A 16,896-nucleotide genomic window follows, 5' to 3' on the forward strand; every position below is an offset into this window, starting at 1 on the left:
CAAGCGGGAGATAACCAGAGCATGCACCACTCTGGCGAGACAGTCCGCAGGCAGATAGGGTCTCAGCCTACGTACCAGATGGAGCTGGTAAACAGCTGCCCTGGACACAGATTTGACCTGTGCCTCCATGGACAGCTGTGAGTCCAAAATGACTCCCAGGCTGCACACCTGGTCCTTCAGGGGCACAGTTACCCCATTCAGGACCAGGGAATCCTCCACACCTGCCCGCCTCCTGTCCCCCAAAAACAGTACTTCTGTCTTGTCAGGATTCAACCTCAATCTGTTAGCCGCCATCCAGCCTCCAACCGCCTCCAGACACTCACACAGGACCTTCACCGCCTTCACTTCAGATTCAGGGCGGATAAGAGACAGCCCTTCTTCATGCAGTGCACAGATTAACTGTGGAACTCCCTTCCACAGGAGGCAGGGATAGTCACCAACTTGGATAGTGTGGGATGTAATCCACTGGGAGCAGTCAAGTACAACATTCCTTGTTTTCCTAGAGTGGACATGCAGGGGGATGTTTGGTCCATCCAGTCAAAATTTCCTGTTTCTTCCTGGGCTGGAGCATCCTTCCTTTGCATGTGATCAGAGGTGGGCGTGACCTTACCTGACCAGGTAACAAAAGGACAGGACACACTGCATACTCTCTTTTGACTTCTCCATCGTTGGAGCAACTTTTTAGCTAGAGATGCTCTGTTGACTTTCATCCAACAGAGGACACTGGGATTATCCCCATATGGGATAGATCCACATGTTTATACTTTGTAACTAAGTCTGCCTTCAGGGATCCAACTGTGAACTGATGATGTGAGTAAACTTCTTTTATATACTTTACACAAGATTGTGGTGTGTTCATTCTTTTAAGAAGGACATAAGGGGACTTAAAGGTAAAGGGAGCCCCTGACCATTAGGTCCAGTTGTGGCCGACTCTGGGGTTGTGGCGCTCACCTCGCTTTATTGGGCGAGGGAGCTGGCGTACTGTGATGGCCTGGGATTCCGAGTCTGAGAGCGATCCGGAGGAATCCCAGCCGGCACAGGAGTCCCCGCCTCCAGGGCCGGCTGAACTGGGGCAAGGCCTAGATGCTGAGGAAACTCAAGAGCAGGCACCAGGTGAAGCCATTCTGGCCCCAGAGGTGCTGGAAGACTCAGTGGCCACAGGTGAGCCTCCTCCAGGGCCCAGTAACCCTTCGGCCTCTCCTGATCTGCAGAGGCTTAGGGCAGAGAGGCGAAGGGAACTGGTTGCCCCCAGGAGGAGTGCTCGCCTTAAGGCCAGAGGAGGCGGGGCTCCTGGGGGTCGGGACCGCCCCTGACCTTAGAAGAGGATAAAAGCCTACTCATCCCGGCCCCAGGTTGCGGGAGCAACGTTGTTGTTGGCTTCGGACCTTCCTGTGATCCTGATCCTTGCTCGGCCTCCTGTTCCTGACTAACCGGTACTCCTGTTCCCTGCTCGGCTTCCTGTTCCTGACTATCTAGTACTCCTGTTCCCTGCTCGGCCTCCTGTTCCCGACCATCCGGTGTTCCTGTTACCTGCTCGGCCTCCTGTTCCAGCGTTCCTGTTCCCCGCCCGTCTCTCTGCATCGGACCTCGCCCCGCTTCGTGTGGACTCTGCTACACTCACGGTACCTTACCCCCGGGACCAGCACAGTTTGCTCCCGCCACACCCGCACTCCCCCTTCGTAGGGGTGCGTTCGGGAAGAGCCAGAGGCCATGGAGGACCAGGCGGCTGCACTAGTGACTTTGGCCCAGGAGAACCAGGCCTTGACCCACACCGTGCAGCAGCTCAGTGACGCGGTCGTGGCACTTCAGCAACGCTTAGAAGCCCTACCGGCTCCTGGGGCCGACGCCCCGACTCCTGGCAAGTACCCAGTGGCTTTGCCTGAGAAATTTGATGGAGCCCCGGCCAGCTTTCCTATGTTCCTGGCCCAGGCCAAGCTATATATTCAGGGGCGAGCCCGGAACTTTCCTGACGACCGCACCAAGGTGCACTTTTTGATTAGTTTGTTAAAAGACCAGGCGGCCAAGTGGGCGTTGCCGCTACTCAGGCAAGACTCCCCCTTGCTAGCAGACTATACGGGATTTTGCAATCGTTTGGAGGCCGCGTTCGGCAACCCCCAGAAAGGGAGTCAAGCCAACCGGGCGATTCGGCGGTTGAGACAGGGCAAGTCCACGGTGGCCGCATACACCACAGAATTCCGGCTGCTGGCACAGGACTTGACCTGGAACGACTCGGCTCTCCGGGACCAGTATCTCGAGGGGCTTTCAGATGAGATACTGGACCAGCTGGCCACGATGGAACGCCCCACCACGCTAGACACCCTTATCCAATGGAGTCTACAGATTGACGATCGGCTAGAGGACCGGCGTCAGGCTCGGGACCGCCGGCACCTCCAGTTCTTGGCCCCAGTGTCGACCAGCAGCCCCACGGGCCCAGCTAAGTCATTGGAGGAACCTATGCAGCTTGGGGCAGTGCGGCCACGCCTCTCCCCCGCAGAGAAGTCGCGGCGTCGGGAGGGGAATCTTTGTCTCTATTGTGGCGGAAGCGGACACTATGCAAGGTCCTGTCCTGAGAAACGCCAGCCGCAGGGAAACCACCAAACCCCAGTAGCTGATGGCCCTAGCTACCGGGGGTCCCAAACCGCACAGAATGGGGCCGCACCAATTGAATTACAACACCTTATGGTTCCGGCACATCTATACCCTCCAGGAGGGCCATGGATTCTTACCCATGCGCTGGTGGATTCGGGCGCAACCCACTCGTATATGGACGCTGCTTTTGCTGCCCAGCATCGGGTACCACTTCGGAACAAGCCAGAACCGGTGCAGGTGGAGGCAATTGACGGACGGCCCCTGCGTTCGGGTGCCGTCACTCAGGAGACCCAGCCCCTGGTCCTGTGCCTCCAGCAGCACCGTGAGATGCGAACTCTGGATATTGCCTCCATGCCCTGGTTCCCCCTGGTGCTTGGGATGGACTGGCTGGAGGCTCACAATGTGCGAATTGACTGGGTCAAACGGACTGTACACTTCCCAGACCCCAGTTCTCCTGCTGAGACTGAGATGCTAGCAGCTGCGCCCACTGAGGAGGTTGCAGCAACGCTCCCCGCTGAATACCGGGACTATCACGACGTGTTTGAGGAACGGGGGGCAGACCAGCTGCCGCCGCATCGGTCCTTTGACTGTGGCATAGACCTCCAGCCCGGAGCGCCTCTACCGGTGAGTCGCTTATACTCGTTAACAGAGCCAGAGCGCGAGGCTTTACAGGACTTCTTGCGCAAGAACCTGGAGCGTGGGTTCATTAGGCCTTCTACCTCGCCCACTGCTGCGCCAGTGCTCTTTGTTAAAAAGAAATGTGGGGAGCTCCGCCTTTGCCATGATTACCGGGCCCTGAACAAAATTACCATCCCAGACCGGTACCCTTTGCCCCTTATTTCGGAGTTACTGGAGCGGGTGCAAGGGGCGCAGGTGTTCACCAAGCTAGACCTCCGGGGTGCCTACAATTTGATTCGGATCCGCGCCGGGGACGAGTGGAAGACCGCATTTGGGACCCGGTACGGACAGTTCGAATACCTGGTTATGCCCTTTGGTTTGTGCAACGCGCCTGCTGTGTTCCAACGGTACATCAACCACGTGTTCCAGGACTTGCTAGACAAGTACGTGGTGGTGTACTTGGGTGACATTCTGGTTTACTCCCGTGACCCGGCGTGCCACGAAGACCATGTCCGGACCGTGCTGCAGCGCTTGCGCGAGCATCGTCTGTACGCAAAGCTCAGCAAGTGCGAGTTTCATCAGCGGTCAGTGGACTTCCTGGGTCACCGACTCTCACCAGGTGGGGTGCAGATGGATCCTGGGAAGGTGGCAGCGGTTCGAGAATGGGCGGCACCTCGGAACCGCAAGGACCTACAGCGTTTCCTGGGGTTCGCCAACTATTACCGGACCTTCATTGCGGACTATGCTCACCGCACCACCCCGTTGACCCGACTACTGCGCCCCAAGACGTCGTTTTCCTGGGACAAGGAGGCGGAGGAGGCGTTTCAAGGGTTGAAGGCCTGTTTCCAGAGAGCGCCAATCTTGCAACATCTGGATCCTTCTCGACCCTTTGTGGTAGAGACTGACGCCTCCAGTACGGCTCTCGGTGCCGTCTTGTCTCAGCAGCACGGACCGGAAGCGCCACTTTTACCCTGCGCCTTCTATTCCCGCCAGCTCCTCCCAGCGGAGCGTAACTATACTGTGTGGGAGCGGGAACTACTGGCCATCAAGGTGGCCTTTGAGGTTTGGCGCCATCATCTTGAAGGAGCACGACACCCGGTGGAGGTGAGAACCGACCACCGGAACCTGGAATACCTCCAGACCACCCGCAAGCTGAACCAAAGGCAGATCCGGTGGGCGTTGTTCTTTTCCCGGTTCCAGTTCCGGATCCGCTACATCCCTAGCTCCCAAAACCAGAAGGCGGATGCCCTGTCCCGGAAACCCGAAGACAACGTAGACACGGTTCAGCAAGCAGCACCCACCACGATCCTACCACCAGCTGCATTCCTGGCCACCCAGGAGGTTGAGCCACTGCAGGCTCGGGTGCGGAAACAGCAGCGGGTCGACGCTTGGGCCCAGGAACGACTCCGGGAACTGGCCGAAGGATCATGCCCTCAGTATCCAGGGCTGGTCTCGCATCAGGGTCTTCTGCTGCACCACGGGCGCCTGTACATCCCATCAGGGCCGCTGCGGGCTGAGATTCTCCAGATGACCCATGATGCTCCAGCGGCGGGGCACTTTGGGCGGTATCGGACCACCCATCTGGTAAGCCGTGAGTTTTGGTGGCCCCGTTTGAAGGCCGACGTGGCTTGTTACGTTGCTGGTTGTGACGTCTGCAGGCGGGCCAAGGGGCCTACGGGGCGACCCCCCGGCCTTCTTCAGCCGTTGCCGGTTCCACCACGCCCTTGGCACACAGTTTCTTTGGACTTTGTAGTGGAGTTACCCCCGTCTCGTGACTGCACCTGCCTTCTAGTTTTCTCCGACCACTTCACGAAGATGGTGCACTGTGCCCCCTGCCCATCCGTACCCTCAGCTAAGGAAACTGCGCAGCTGTACCTTCAGCATGTCTTCCGCCTGCATGGTCTACCTGAGCGTGTAGTGTCCGACCGTGGCGTTCAGTTCACGTCCCGGTTTTGGCGTGCTTTGCACCAGGCCCTCGGGACAGAGGTCTGTCTCTCATCTGCGTACCACCCACAGACTGATGGCCAGACGGAACGGGCGAACGCGGTGCTGGAACAGTACCTCCGGTGTTACTGCAGCTACCAGCAGGACGACTGGGTCGACCACCTAGCGTTGGCGGAGTTCGCTTATAACAACGCGGTGAATGCGTCCACCCAGCAGACCCCGTTCCAAGCCAGTTATGGTTTTCATCCGCGGTTGTTTCCGGATGTGCTGCCGGCATCTGCGGTCCCTGCGGTGACAGAGTGGCTTCAGGAGCTCCAGTCCCAGCAACAGCTGTTGATGGAGCAGCTGCGCCAGGCCAAGGAGGCGTACAAGGTCCAGGCCGACCGCCACCGCCAGGTGGGGCCGGAACTTCACATCGGGGACCTGGTGTGGCTTTCCACTCGCCACCTCCACCCTTCTCGACCTTCGCGGAAGCTGGACGCCCGGTTCACCGGCCCGTTCCCTATCGTGAACCAGGTCTCGCCTGTGGCATTCCGTCTCCGGTTGCCAGCACACCTGAAGGTTCACCCGGTATTCCACAGGTCCCTTCTGAGTCCGGTGGCCCCACCCGACGAGTTCCACCCGGACCGTCCCCGACCGCAGCCAGTTTTGGTGCAGGGAGAGCCTGAGTACGAGGTGGAACGCATTCTGGACTCCCGATACCGCAGGGGAAGGCTGCAGTATATCATTGACTGGAAGGGGTATGGGCCAGAGGACCGTTCCTGGGAACCAGCGGCCAACGTCCACGCGCCTGCCTGCATCCGAGAGTTTCATGCGGCGTACCCCAGCAAGCCGGGTCCGGACCCTCAAGTGAGGGGGGGGCCTGGGAGGGGGGATGGTGTGATGGCCTGGGATTCCGAGTCTGAGAGCGATCCGGAGGAATCCCAGCCGGCACAGGAGTCCCCGCCTCCAGGGCCGGCTGAACTGGGGCAAGGCCTAGATGCTGAGGAAACTCAAGAGCAGGCACCAGGTGAAGCCATTCTGGCCCCAGAGGTGCTGGAAGACTCAGTGGCCACAGGTGAGCCTCCTCCAGGGCCCAGTAACCCTTCGGCCTCTCCTGATCTGCAGAGGCTTAGGGCAGAGAGGCGAAGGGAACTGGTTGCCCCCAGGAGGAGTGCTCGCCTTAAGGCCAGAGGAGGCGGGGCTCCTGGGGGTCGGGACCGCCCCTGACCTTAGAAGAGGATAAAAGCCCACTCATCCCGGCCCCAGGTTGCGGGAGCAACGTCGTTGTTGGCTTCGGACCTTCCTGTGATCCTGATCCCTGCTCGGCCTCCTGTTCCTGACTAACCGGTACTCCTGTTCCCTGCTCGGCTTCCTGTTCCTGACTATCCAGTACTCCTGTTCCCTGCTCGGCCTCCTGTTCCCGACCATCCGGTGTTCCTGTTACCTGCTCAGCCTTCTGTTCCAGCGTTCCTGTTCCCCGCCCGTCTCTCTGCATCGGACCTCGCCCCGCTTCGTGTGGACTCTGCTACACTCACGGTACCTTACCCCCGGGACCAGCACACGTACACCTTCTGGGTCATGACTAAGCCGCTTCTGGCAAACCGGAGCAGTGCACGGAAATGCCATTTACCTTCCCGCTGGAGTGGTACCTATTTATCTACTTGCACTTTTGGCGTGCGTTCGAACTGCTAGGTCAGGGGTCAGCAAACTTTTTCAGCAGGGGGCCGGTCCACTGTCCTTCAGACCTTGTGGGGGGCCGGACTATTTTTTTCCAGCCAACAGAAGACACTGGGATTGTCCCCATATGGGATAGATTCACATGTATATACTTTGTAACTAAGTCTGCCTTCAGGGATCCAACTGTGAACTGAATGTGAGTAAACTACTTTTATATACTTTACACAAGATTGTGGCGTGTTCATTCTTTTAAGAGGGATATAAGGGGACTTACCAGGAACCTAATAGTGAGAGGCTTAAACATGCCTGCAACCAGCTATCTGCTGTGCGTTTAAAAGGGGAATGTAAAACTCTGCTAAGTAAAGGAACTTGCTAGCGCAAATTAGGAAGGATATTAATGAACAATATATCCTCTCCTGCCTTCCTGAACCCTCCCGCAAATGGCTTTAAAAGAGGATTAAACAAATTCATGGAGGACCTGAGGCGATTCATGGCTACTAGTCACAATAGCTGTGCTCTGCCCCCACAGCCAGAGGCTACAACACTTCTGAGCACCAGTCCCTGGAAACCACAGGAGGAGAGAGGCTTCTCGCACTCGGGTCCTGCTTGCTGGTTTACCACTGGGGCACCCGGTTGGCCACTGTGAGAACTGGAAGCTGGACTCGATGGGCCATGGGCCTGATCCGGCAGACTCTTCTTAGGTTCTTACTTTGCCATCGCTTGATCAGTCTCCCGGGACCCCGTCATGGGGTGCAGAATTCAAGTGGCAGGTTGCTGCGTCTAGAGATGCAAATTAGCATATGCAAATGTGATGCAAATCTGCTCTCCTTTGTGGCAATGCAGAAGCAGCGCCCTACCACTGGCCTGATCTTTTATGGCAGCAGGATTGTGTAATAAACGAAAATCTGCCCTTATTCCCTTATGGGGGACACAAGAGCCCTTATAGGGTCCTTACGTGGCTTCCCTATTGGTAGGAGAAAAGAACAGAGGCCACCCAGAGAATATCGAGAAGCAAAGCAGCTCGTAAGCCTGATCTTTATTGAACTGTTGCAACAGGGTGCTCCCCTCACCTGCAGGAGAAGGAGCAGGACCCCGAACCCAGGTGTGCCCTCCCTTATATAGACATTTTAAATTGCCCGCCCTGGAGTCCAAGACCACCCCCAGAAACATCATACATACATCACAGAAGGGGTGTAGCTCAAGACCACCCCCCAGACTCATCATCACAGAAAAGGCCGTCTACAGCAGAAATCTGAGTGTCTTGTTTAATTCCTGTCGTTGTTTATCTCCTGTCTGGCAGGTTACCTGTTACTGCTTATTTGATTGTGTACCCTGGGGAGCCTGGCCAGTCTTTTGTAGTGACAAATACTTAGTTCCTGAGCCAGGTCACAGGCTCACCCTATTCATACACAGACATACCCTTAAGACAGGATTTGTGAATGAAAAGACAATGGGGAGGCTTTTCCATTTCCCTTTGACCTTGCAGAGAAAACATTTGGTCAGTTTGGCAGCCAAAATGGCTCCAGGGCTGCCCTCCTGTGCTGCCTCAGACATGTGGCCCATACATTTATGTACGTGTTTGCCTGGCAAATCCATGAACATTTATTATATATAGAAGACCTTAATTTTTTTATTCCAGTTGGATGAGAGGATACAGATTTTTTTATTTATTTTTTACACGGGTGAATCGTTTTAAAACATGACACACACACACCCCCGAGCCATTCCAGGGTGTTTTGCTGCCTGAGGCCGAGAAGCAAACAGCACACCAATTCAGGGTTCGTAGTCCCCGAGGCCAGCCGAGGTATTTGGATACCTGAGGCAAATAAAAAACTTTAAAAAATAAATCAATTGCTTCTCTTTCTTGGCTCCCAAAACCAGCCACCTGAGGCTGCTGCCTCCCTCTGCCTTGCTGGACTGAACTCAGAGGCTTCACCCAGTTTTGCCGCCTCCAGGATTTCACCCTCTCTAGAATCACAGAATTGCCAATTTTGAAGGGACCCCAGGGGTCATCTAGCCAAACCCCCTTCCCTAAAATGGGGATTTCTTCAGTCCAGCTGTGGTGGTCGCTGTGGTTGATGGAAGCCGGAGTTCAAAACATCTGGAAGGTTGGGGAAAGTGGTTTCACTGGTCACAAGCTTTCTTCCTTTTTTTTAATGCTTTATTAGTTTTGAAAACATATAACATAAATAATCAAAAGATGTTAGAGACAAAATAAAAGTAAACCATCATTCTTTCCTTAACTGATACTTGTACATTGTTTTATAGTTGAATTTAATGTGACCTCCAGTCTTCCCATTATGTTCCTGTGATGGATTCCTTGAATACGCACCTAACTTCATTTTCTCCATGTTGTTCAACTTACTTTAAATTTTATAAGATTATCCAATTTGCACATAGAAACTCAATTGAAACCTGCCAACGGATTGATATTTTGACGATGTTCTTTTACACAGATTCTGCATATATCCCACTCTCTGATAAATTTTTCGTCTGTAACGTCACGTAACCTTGCTGATAGTCTCGCCAATTCTGCATACAGTACTCTCTTAATTTATTTTGCCAGCCTGATTTAGCCTCAGGCAAGGCCTCCTTCCACCTGCCTTGCCTCACCCTCCAGTCTCTGCTTTGCAGTTTGTATTGTATTATTTTATGCACTGGGGCTTGCCGTTGTTTTATTGATTGTAGTTTCGAAATTATTTATTGTAATTGTTAAGAGTGGGTTTCTGTTTCATTTTTATATGCTGATATTATTATTCTATACTATTCTAATGATTGTTGAATGTTACTTTACTTGATGTAGATTGCTTATTTTAAACCTGTCTTATTATCACATTTTTGTATTGCATTTGATTGTTATAAGATGTACATTCTTTGTTTCTTCAGCTTGTAAACCGCTTTGAGTATTGTAAGATAGAAAGGCGGTATACAAATTAAAAGTGATGATGATAGTCTCTCCCTCCCAAACTTTTTCAATTAAAATTCAAAAAAAGGTTCAGGAGAGTCTTTATGTATGCTACAGTTGCTGCCAGAATTTTAATCACAGGTTTTGTTCCAGTGACTTGCCCTTCCCATCCCCAAAATGGCCCAAGGAAGCCCAAACCCCTTTCCCAAAATGGAAGGACGAAGAGACAACAGCAAACAAGGCAACTTTTATTATTATTATTTCCAAATCTTATTCCACGAGAAACAGTCTGCCCTAACATGATCTTTAGTACAATCCATATTAAATAACACTGTGTTAAATACAAAATACTGATTTTAACAAGAGACAAGTGGTTTTAAAACAGTTGGGTTTCCTTCCCCCCTTTTTCCTGCGGGTCTCTATCTCATCCGCAGTTTCGTTCGCAGACGTTCTTCTCTGAAGTTACAAATTTGTATGAAAAGTTAGTAGAAAACATTTAGAACGATCGTAACAGCTGCCCCACCGCTGATTATACGGCAGGAAGATCTTACAAAGCATAAAAATAACCAGAAAAATCAGAGACTTTGGGAAATCCAAGGCTGTCTGGATTGGCGTAAGGAGAAGGTTTGTAGAAGTGGGAGAACCATAGATCAGATGCCTGTCCCAACCTGGCGCCCTCCAGATAATTTTGGACTACAATTCCCATTCTCCCAGACCTTTGAAATTGGGGATGGTTGAAGAAGTCCTATTTAAGCTATTGCCCTGTCCCAAAGTTTTCAATTATCATCATGAGTGGGAAGATAGATTGGTCAAGAAGTAAGCTCAACAGGATTTGCTTTTGAGCAAATGGAGTTTTTCTTTTTCTAGGAATGGATCAAAATGGCCCCAATCCAACACACTTATTTTCTGAGTCCATTGATTGCCGTAGTAGAAATAAGCTGTAGCGTGCTACAATCCAGAGTTGGACAAGACCCCTTACCACGGAGGCTGGGTCTCCCAGCTTTCTGCCGCAACCTAGCCTGATAGGTGGGCTGGCCCTGCCATGCAGCTGCCTTGGGTGGTCCAAAGGCTTGGTAAAGGTAAAGGGACCCCTGACCATTAGGTCCAGTCGTGGCCGACTCTGGGGTTGCGGCGCTCATCTCGCTTTACTGGCCGAGGGAGCCGGCGTACAGCTTCCGGGTCATGTGGCCAGCATGACTAAGCCGCTTCTGGCGAATCAGAGCAGCACACAGAAATGCCGTTTACCTTCCTGCCGGAGTGGTACCTATTTATCTACTTGCACTTTGACGTGCTTTCAAACTGCTAGGTCAGGGGTCAGCAAACTTTTTCAGCAGGGGGCTGGTCCACTGTCCCTCAGACCTTGTGGGGGGTTGGACTATTTTTTTTGGGGGGGGGATGAACGAATTCCTATGCCCCACAAATAACCAGAGATGCATTTTAAATAAAAGCACATATTCGACTCATGTAAAAACACCAGGCAGGCCCCACAAATAACCCAGAGATGCATTTTTTTTAAAAAAGGACACATTTGACTCATGTAAAAACACACTGATTCCCGAACCATCTGCGGGCTGGATTTAGAAGGCGATTGGGCCAGATCCAGCCCCTGGCCTTAGTTTGCCTACCCATGTGCTAGGTTGGCAGGAGCTGGGACAGAACAATGGGAGCTCACCCCGTCTTGGGGATTTGAACCGCCGACCTTCTGATCAGCAAGCCCAAGAGGCTCAGTGGTTTAGACCACAGCGCCACCCGCATCCCATTTGACTTGGTCCTGATCTGCACTTTCTCCTTTGCTGGAGAAAGGAGAGGCCAACTCTCAGGACGAAGGAGGGGAACCCCTTTCGCGACTCCAGTTGGGATGGCGGTGCGTAGAAAGGAAGAGTGAAGGTCACAACTGCGCACCAAGGAATGTACAGAGTTGTCTACGGAAGAGTAGGATAGAGAGAAGAGGCTTTCCTTGTGTACTCAGTCTGGGGAGCCCGGGGTTAGATTCAAGTTTCTGTCGTGTGTAAGGCATTGTGATCCTGCACGTTCCTGGTCCATCCCTGCATGGACTCGATCCGAGCCTAGGTTTATTTTATTTATTGAATAAATAAATAAGCTGAGGTCATGCCGTCTAGGGGTTGCATCTGGAATTTGGGGGGGGGGATTTTGTTGGGAGTTTTTTCTGTTATTGATATTAATATTAATTGATATTAATTTTTGATCGCAACCAGCTATCTGCTGTGCATATAAAAAGGGGACCGTAACTCTGCTACATAAAGGAACTTGCTAGCACAAGTTAGAAAGGATATTAATAAACAATATACCCTCTCCTACCACCCTGAACGTTCCCACACACAGCAATGGAGGCAGCAATGCCAGTCGCCAGAAGCCACGGGAGGGGAGAGCCAGAAAGGGGTCTTGGGTTCGAATCCTGGGTTTCCCACAAGGAATTGTGGAACGAAAGGAATGGCAAGAGCGTCTAAGATTTGATGGCTTCAAGATCCCAGTATAACTTTGGCTGGTGGGAACTAACGGCACAGTGCTGGTGCTTTTAACAGCTGCCAAGCCAAACCCTCAATTTCTGAAGAAGTGTGCATGCACACAAAAGCTTATACCCAGAACAAGCTTAGTTGGTCTCTAAGGTGCTACTGGACAATGTTTTTATTTTATTTTTTTATTTTGACTGCGTCAGACCAACACGGCTACCTACCTGAACCTCAATTTCTCAGTTTCAATCTTTGCAGGATTAAAGTCCTGGGAAGTTCTGCTTCCATCCCAGACAGCCTTTTGTAGAAATCGCTCCTGCTACCCCAAAGAAACCTTCTTTCTATCTCATCGGACTCTCAGTTCATCTGCCCCAGTACTGCCCAGTCTGGCTGTCCTTTCCATCAGCTGGTATCCTTTTTCTAAGTGGAGACTGAATCAGAGAACTGAGCCGGGGACCCTCTGCGCCCAAATTCAGGTGCTCTTGCCACTAGGCTAAAGGCCCTGACCTCTTCGACCACGAAGGCTATATAGAATGATGACTTCTTCATTTTTGTAAAATGTTAACTCTAAGACTTAGTTTTCATAGTGGTGGGAAGCAGGCCAGGGCTGTGCTGCTTCCAATGATGGAATGTTCTTCCATATCCCTGCACATAGAAACAAAATCTGTCAAGGAGAAAGCCAAGCACAACACTTTTCCTCCTGACAAACTCGTTTTCTATGTACAGACGGCTTTTTCAAATGGTCCTGTCGCCTGAGTTCATGCAATCCAAAAGGGCATATCATTTAATCTCCTGCAAGTTTAGCATTTTAGGACTCTGCGGGAACCAATAGGCAATGTATTTATGACTGCATCCTGCAACTGATGGGCAACAGATTCTTAGCCCTTTCGCACCTTTTCCTGTGGCCATTCCTCACATTCAGGAGTCGCCAAGGCAAACCTTCCTGTTTCCATCAAAAGATGTGGAAACGGCTCAGCTGAAGATGTCATTTCAATGTCTGCAACATCCAGACAAAAGTTGGCGATACAGATTCTGTGGCCTCCAAAAAACTAGCCTAAGCATTTGACTGTCTGGCCCTTAATTGTCCATGCTGTGACATCACAGCAGCTAAGCCAATTGCAGGCAAAAAGGGAGGGGCAGATTTTTGTGTGTTTTTAGGAAATGAGAATGCAACTAGTCAATTATGATGGGCCCTCTGCAGACTGGTATTCATGTAAATCTCCTGTAAGCTTCCGATTCGGTTTCCTTACTACCAGTTTGTGTCAACGAACACTTAGGACCACAAGGGCAGACACTTCCAAGTTTCTCCAGACAGAGACCTGTTTATCTCCCCACCCCCCTTGCCTTTTCAAGAATATCCATTAATTGTTCGCTTCATTACAAAACCCTTGCCTAAAAACACTGATTTATAAAAATAAGAATAGAAAAAAACAACCCTTGGGGCTTGGGCAAGTTTGGCCAAGGAAATAATACTAAAGACCACCATTTCCCATCAGGAGAAGGAGGAATCAGCACAGAGTCCACATCTCCCAAGGGCGAACCGAAGGGCAAGAGTCTCTTGGAAGGCTCCCCAAAATGCCTGGCGCCTCCAAATCCTCCTTCTTAAGGCACCTGTCTACCTGGAGGTTTCTGCCTCGACATCGCCTGGCTGATAGAGGTATCTCCATATGGCGTAATAGTGGGTGCCAGCTCCCAGCGCCACGAAGAGGTGCCAGATGGCATGGGCGAAGGGGATGCGCCCGTCGCTCTTGAAGAAGACAGTGCCCAAGCAGTAGAAAAAGCCACCAGTCACCAGCTCTGAAAGGCCGTCCGTGTTGGGCTGCAACAGGCAAGCGGAAAGAAAGGCCAGTGGTCAGTGATCAGGTGGCAGAATCCAGGGAGCTCAGCCGCGAGCCCCTCCTAAATAATTATTATTATTTAGGGAAGTTTTTAATGTCTGATGCTGTATTGTTTTTAATATTCAGTTGGAAGCTACCGCCCAGAGTGGCTGGGGAAACCCAGCCAGATGGGCGGGATATAAATAAATTATTATTATTATTATTATTATTATTATTATTATTATTATTATTATTAAGCGTCCCTTACAGAAGCCATCCCGGTTTCTGATTTGATCCCAGAATGTCCCACTTTTCCTTAGGACGTCCCTATTTTCATCGGAGGGTATGGCGTTATGTGACCCCCGCAAGCCAAGGAAATATCGTAAGTCACGGACTTTAGAAGATATCTGAAGGCAGCCCTGTATAGGGAAGGTTTTTTAAATGCTTCATGTTTTATTATGTTTTTATATACAGTCGTGCCTTGGTTTTCGAACTGCTTAGTTCTCAAAGGTTTTGGCTCCCGGACGCAGCAAACCCAGAAATGACTGTTCCAGTTTGTGAACTATTTTCGGAAGCCGAACATCTGACGGGGCTTCCACGGCTTCTGATTGGCTGCAGCAGGTTCCTGCAGCTAATCAGAAGCCGCGCTCTGCTTTCTGAACATTTTGGAAGTCAAATGGACTTCTGGAACGGATTCTTTTCGGCTTCCAAGGTACGACTGTATATTGGCAGCCTCCCAGACTCACTGGGAAACCCAGTCATATGGGCGGGGTATAAATATTATTGTTGATGTTGTTGTTGTTGTTGTTGTTGTTGTTATGGAATAGGACGTCCCTATTTTCATCAGATAAATGTTGGAGAGTATGGTGAAATGAGAAGTGTCAGCTGCTTCCAGGTTCAGGCAAGATCCCGCGAGAACCCCATGAAATTTTGGGGAACTCTTATGAGATCTTGTCATGGGCTGGCACTTTCCCATTTTGCCTCAGGTGGCGAAGCAGAACAGGCCACCCCTGGGCACAAGCACCTCTGAGCACCTTCGCTGGGTGCTAGACGTTACGAGGAAAAATGCAGGACTCTCAGCCTCACGTAACGTGAATCTTATTCATTTAATGCATTTATATCCCACCATTCTCCCTATGTTTCCAAGCACAATTCAAGGTGTTGGTGCTGACCTTGAAAGCCCTAAACGGCCTCAGTCCAGAAGACCTGGAGCGTCTCCACCCTCATCGTTCTGCCCGGACACTGAAGTCCAGCGCCGAGGACCTTCTTGTGGTTCCCTCCCTGTGAGAAGCGAGGTTTCAGGGAACCAGGCAGAGGGCCTTCTCGGTGGTGGCGCCCGCCCTGTGGAACACCCTCCCACCAGATGTCAAGGAGATAAACAACTATCTGATGTTTAGAAGACACCTGAGGGCAGCCCTGCTTAGAAAAGTTTTTTCAATCTATTCTCAACTGCAATTGCTATCTCAGGTGTCCATTTTTTTCTGCACAATACTGAATCATTTGCTTTATCTATTTCCTCGTGTTCTATGTAAGAGCACTGAATTGAATTTCAGCCAGTAGTGGAGACAGTAGTGGAGAAATAAATAAACAACTATCTGATGTTTAGAAGACACCTAAAGGCAGCCCTGTTTGGGGAAGTTTTTAATGACTGATGTTTTAATGTATTTTTAATATTTTGTTAGAAGCTGCCCAGAGTGGCTGGGGAAACCCAGCCAGGTGGGCATAGTATAAATAATAATTTATTCTTCTTCTTATATTGTTATCCCACCCCCCACCCCCGCTTGAATTGCAAGGACAGGACCGTAAGTGCAAAATCAGTGCACTGCACTCCATCCTGCCCGGGACACAGGTAACGTACCATGGAGAGAATGACCACCGCAGGAAGGAACCCCATGATTACGTAGCACACCAGCTCCACCAACTTGTATCTGGAAGAAAAGAAAGCAACTTCTTTTGAGATGCAAATGAAGTACCGGGCAGGCTGGATTCGTTTACGAGAAATCTGGGTTCAATTTTCCATCATTTCCCCCGCAATTAAAAACAGGAGGCGTACATAAGGGACAAAAATCTGGGCTTGTGAAAAGTATTTCGTTCCACGAGGGGGTGCTGTAAGCCAACTTTGCGCCAGCCGTAGATCATCGTAAGGGCTTGGCCGCACATGGTTTGCCTTGTTAGATTGCTAGTTCCTTCATTTGTGGGGTAGGGACCACAGTACAGTCCTACTAACCGGTGACACGTCGATTTACCCAGAGCTAAACTCTGGGTAGTAATGTGAAAAGGTATTCCGAAACACTTACATATTTGCTGGTTCACAATTTATTATTATTATTTACTTATATAATAACAGGCCCACCAAGTGTCCCTCTTTTCCAGGGATGGTCCCAGATTTACAGAAGCTGTCCTAGTTTCTTATTTGATTCTGGAATGTCCCGCTTTTGTTTAGGACGTCCCTATTTTCACCAGAGAAATGTTGGAGGGTATGCAACAGTTGCAGGAACACTTCATCACAGTTTCTTCCTATCTATTCAAAGGGCCTTTGCTGCACAATATCAAATGTAAGAATTCACTGATGAATGTATCTATGTACTGGCTCACTGGGAAAACTTCAGAAATTCATATCGACATGTGAGCTCAGCTACTCAGCAGCCCCTCTGCCTGCGTGATAATTCCTGGCATCCTGATGCCTGAGTGCCAGACAGGTAGCCATTCCGGAAATCACAAACCCAGATGAAGACAAAAGGGTGTGATGAACTTGGCTGGGAAACAGGGAAATGTAAAGATCTCTCTTGTTACACTTGGTGGGTGTTTGGTGGAGGGCAAGGGGAACCATGGGGCAGGGTCCAGGATGCTCAGATTACTGCCACCAGACCTCCCCTTTCATGATGTAACCGTG

At 50.9% G+C, this 16,896-nt stretch overlaps 2 protein-coding genes across 3 annotated transcripts in view; both read right to left on the reverse strand.

The window, feature by feature from the left end:
* Positions 1-16,896, reverse strand: part of LOC308572870 (uncharacterized protein) — a gene marked incomplete at its 5' end in the record, with an annotated part of 179,729 nt that overhangs the window by 120,381 nt on the left and 42,452 nt on the right. The window lies entirely within an intron of this gene.
* Positions 12,147-16,896, reverse strand: part of MMD2 (monocyte to macrophage differentiation associated 2) — a 38,699-nt gene continuing 33,949 nt past the window's right edge. For both annotated transcript variants that reach the window (XM_081169739.1, XM_081169740.1), the window contains exons 6-7: positions 15,862-15,931; positions 12,147-14,005 (exon numbers count right to left, since the gene is read on the reverse strand). In XM_081169739.1, coding sequence (XP_081025865.1) covers positions 13,802-14,005; positions 15,862-15,931 — 274 coding nt within the window. In that variant the 3' untranslated portion in view covers positions 12,147-13,801. The remainder of the gene's footprint in view (positions 14,006-15,861; positions 15,932-16,896) is intronic.

This window comes from Podarcis bocagei (genome assembly GCF_964188305.1).
Source record: "Podarcis bocagei genome assembly, chromosome: 14".
Classification (NCBI taxonomy): Eukaryota; Metazoa; Chordata; class Lepidosauria; order Squamata; family Lacertidae; genus Podarcis; species Podarcis bocagei.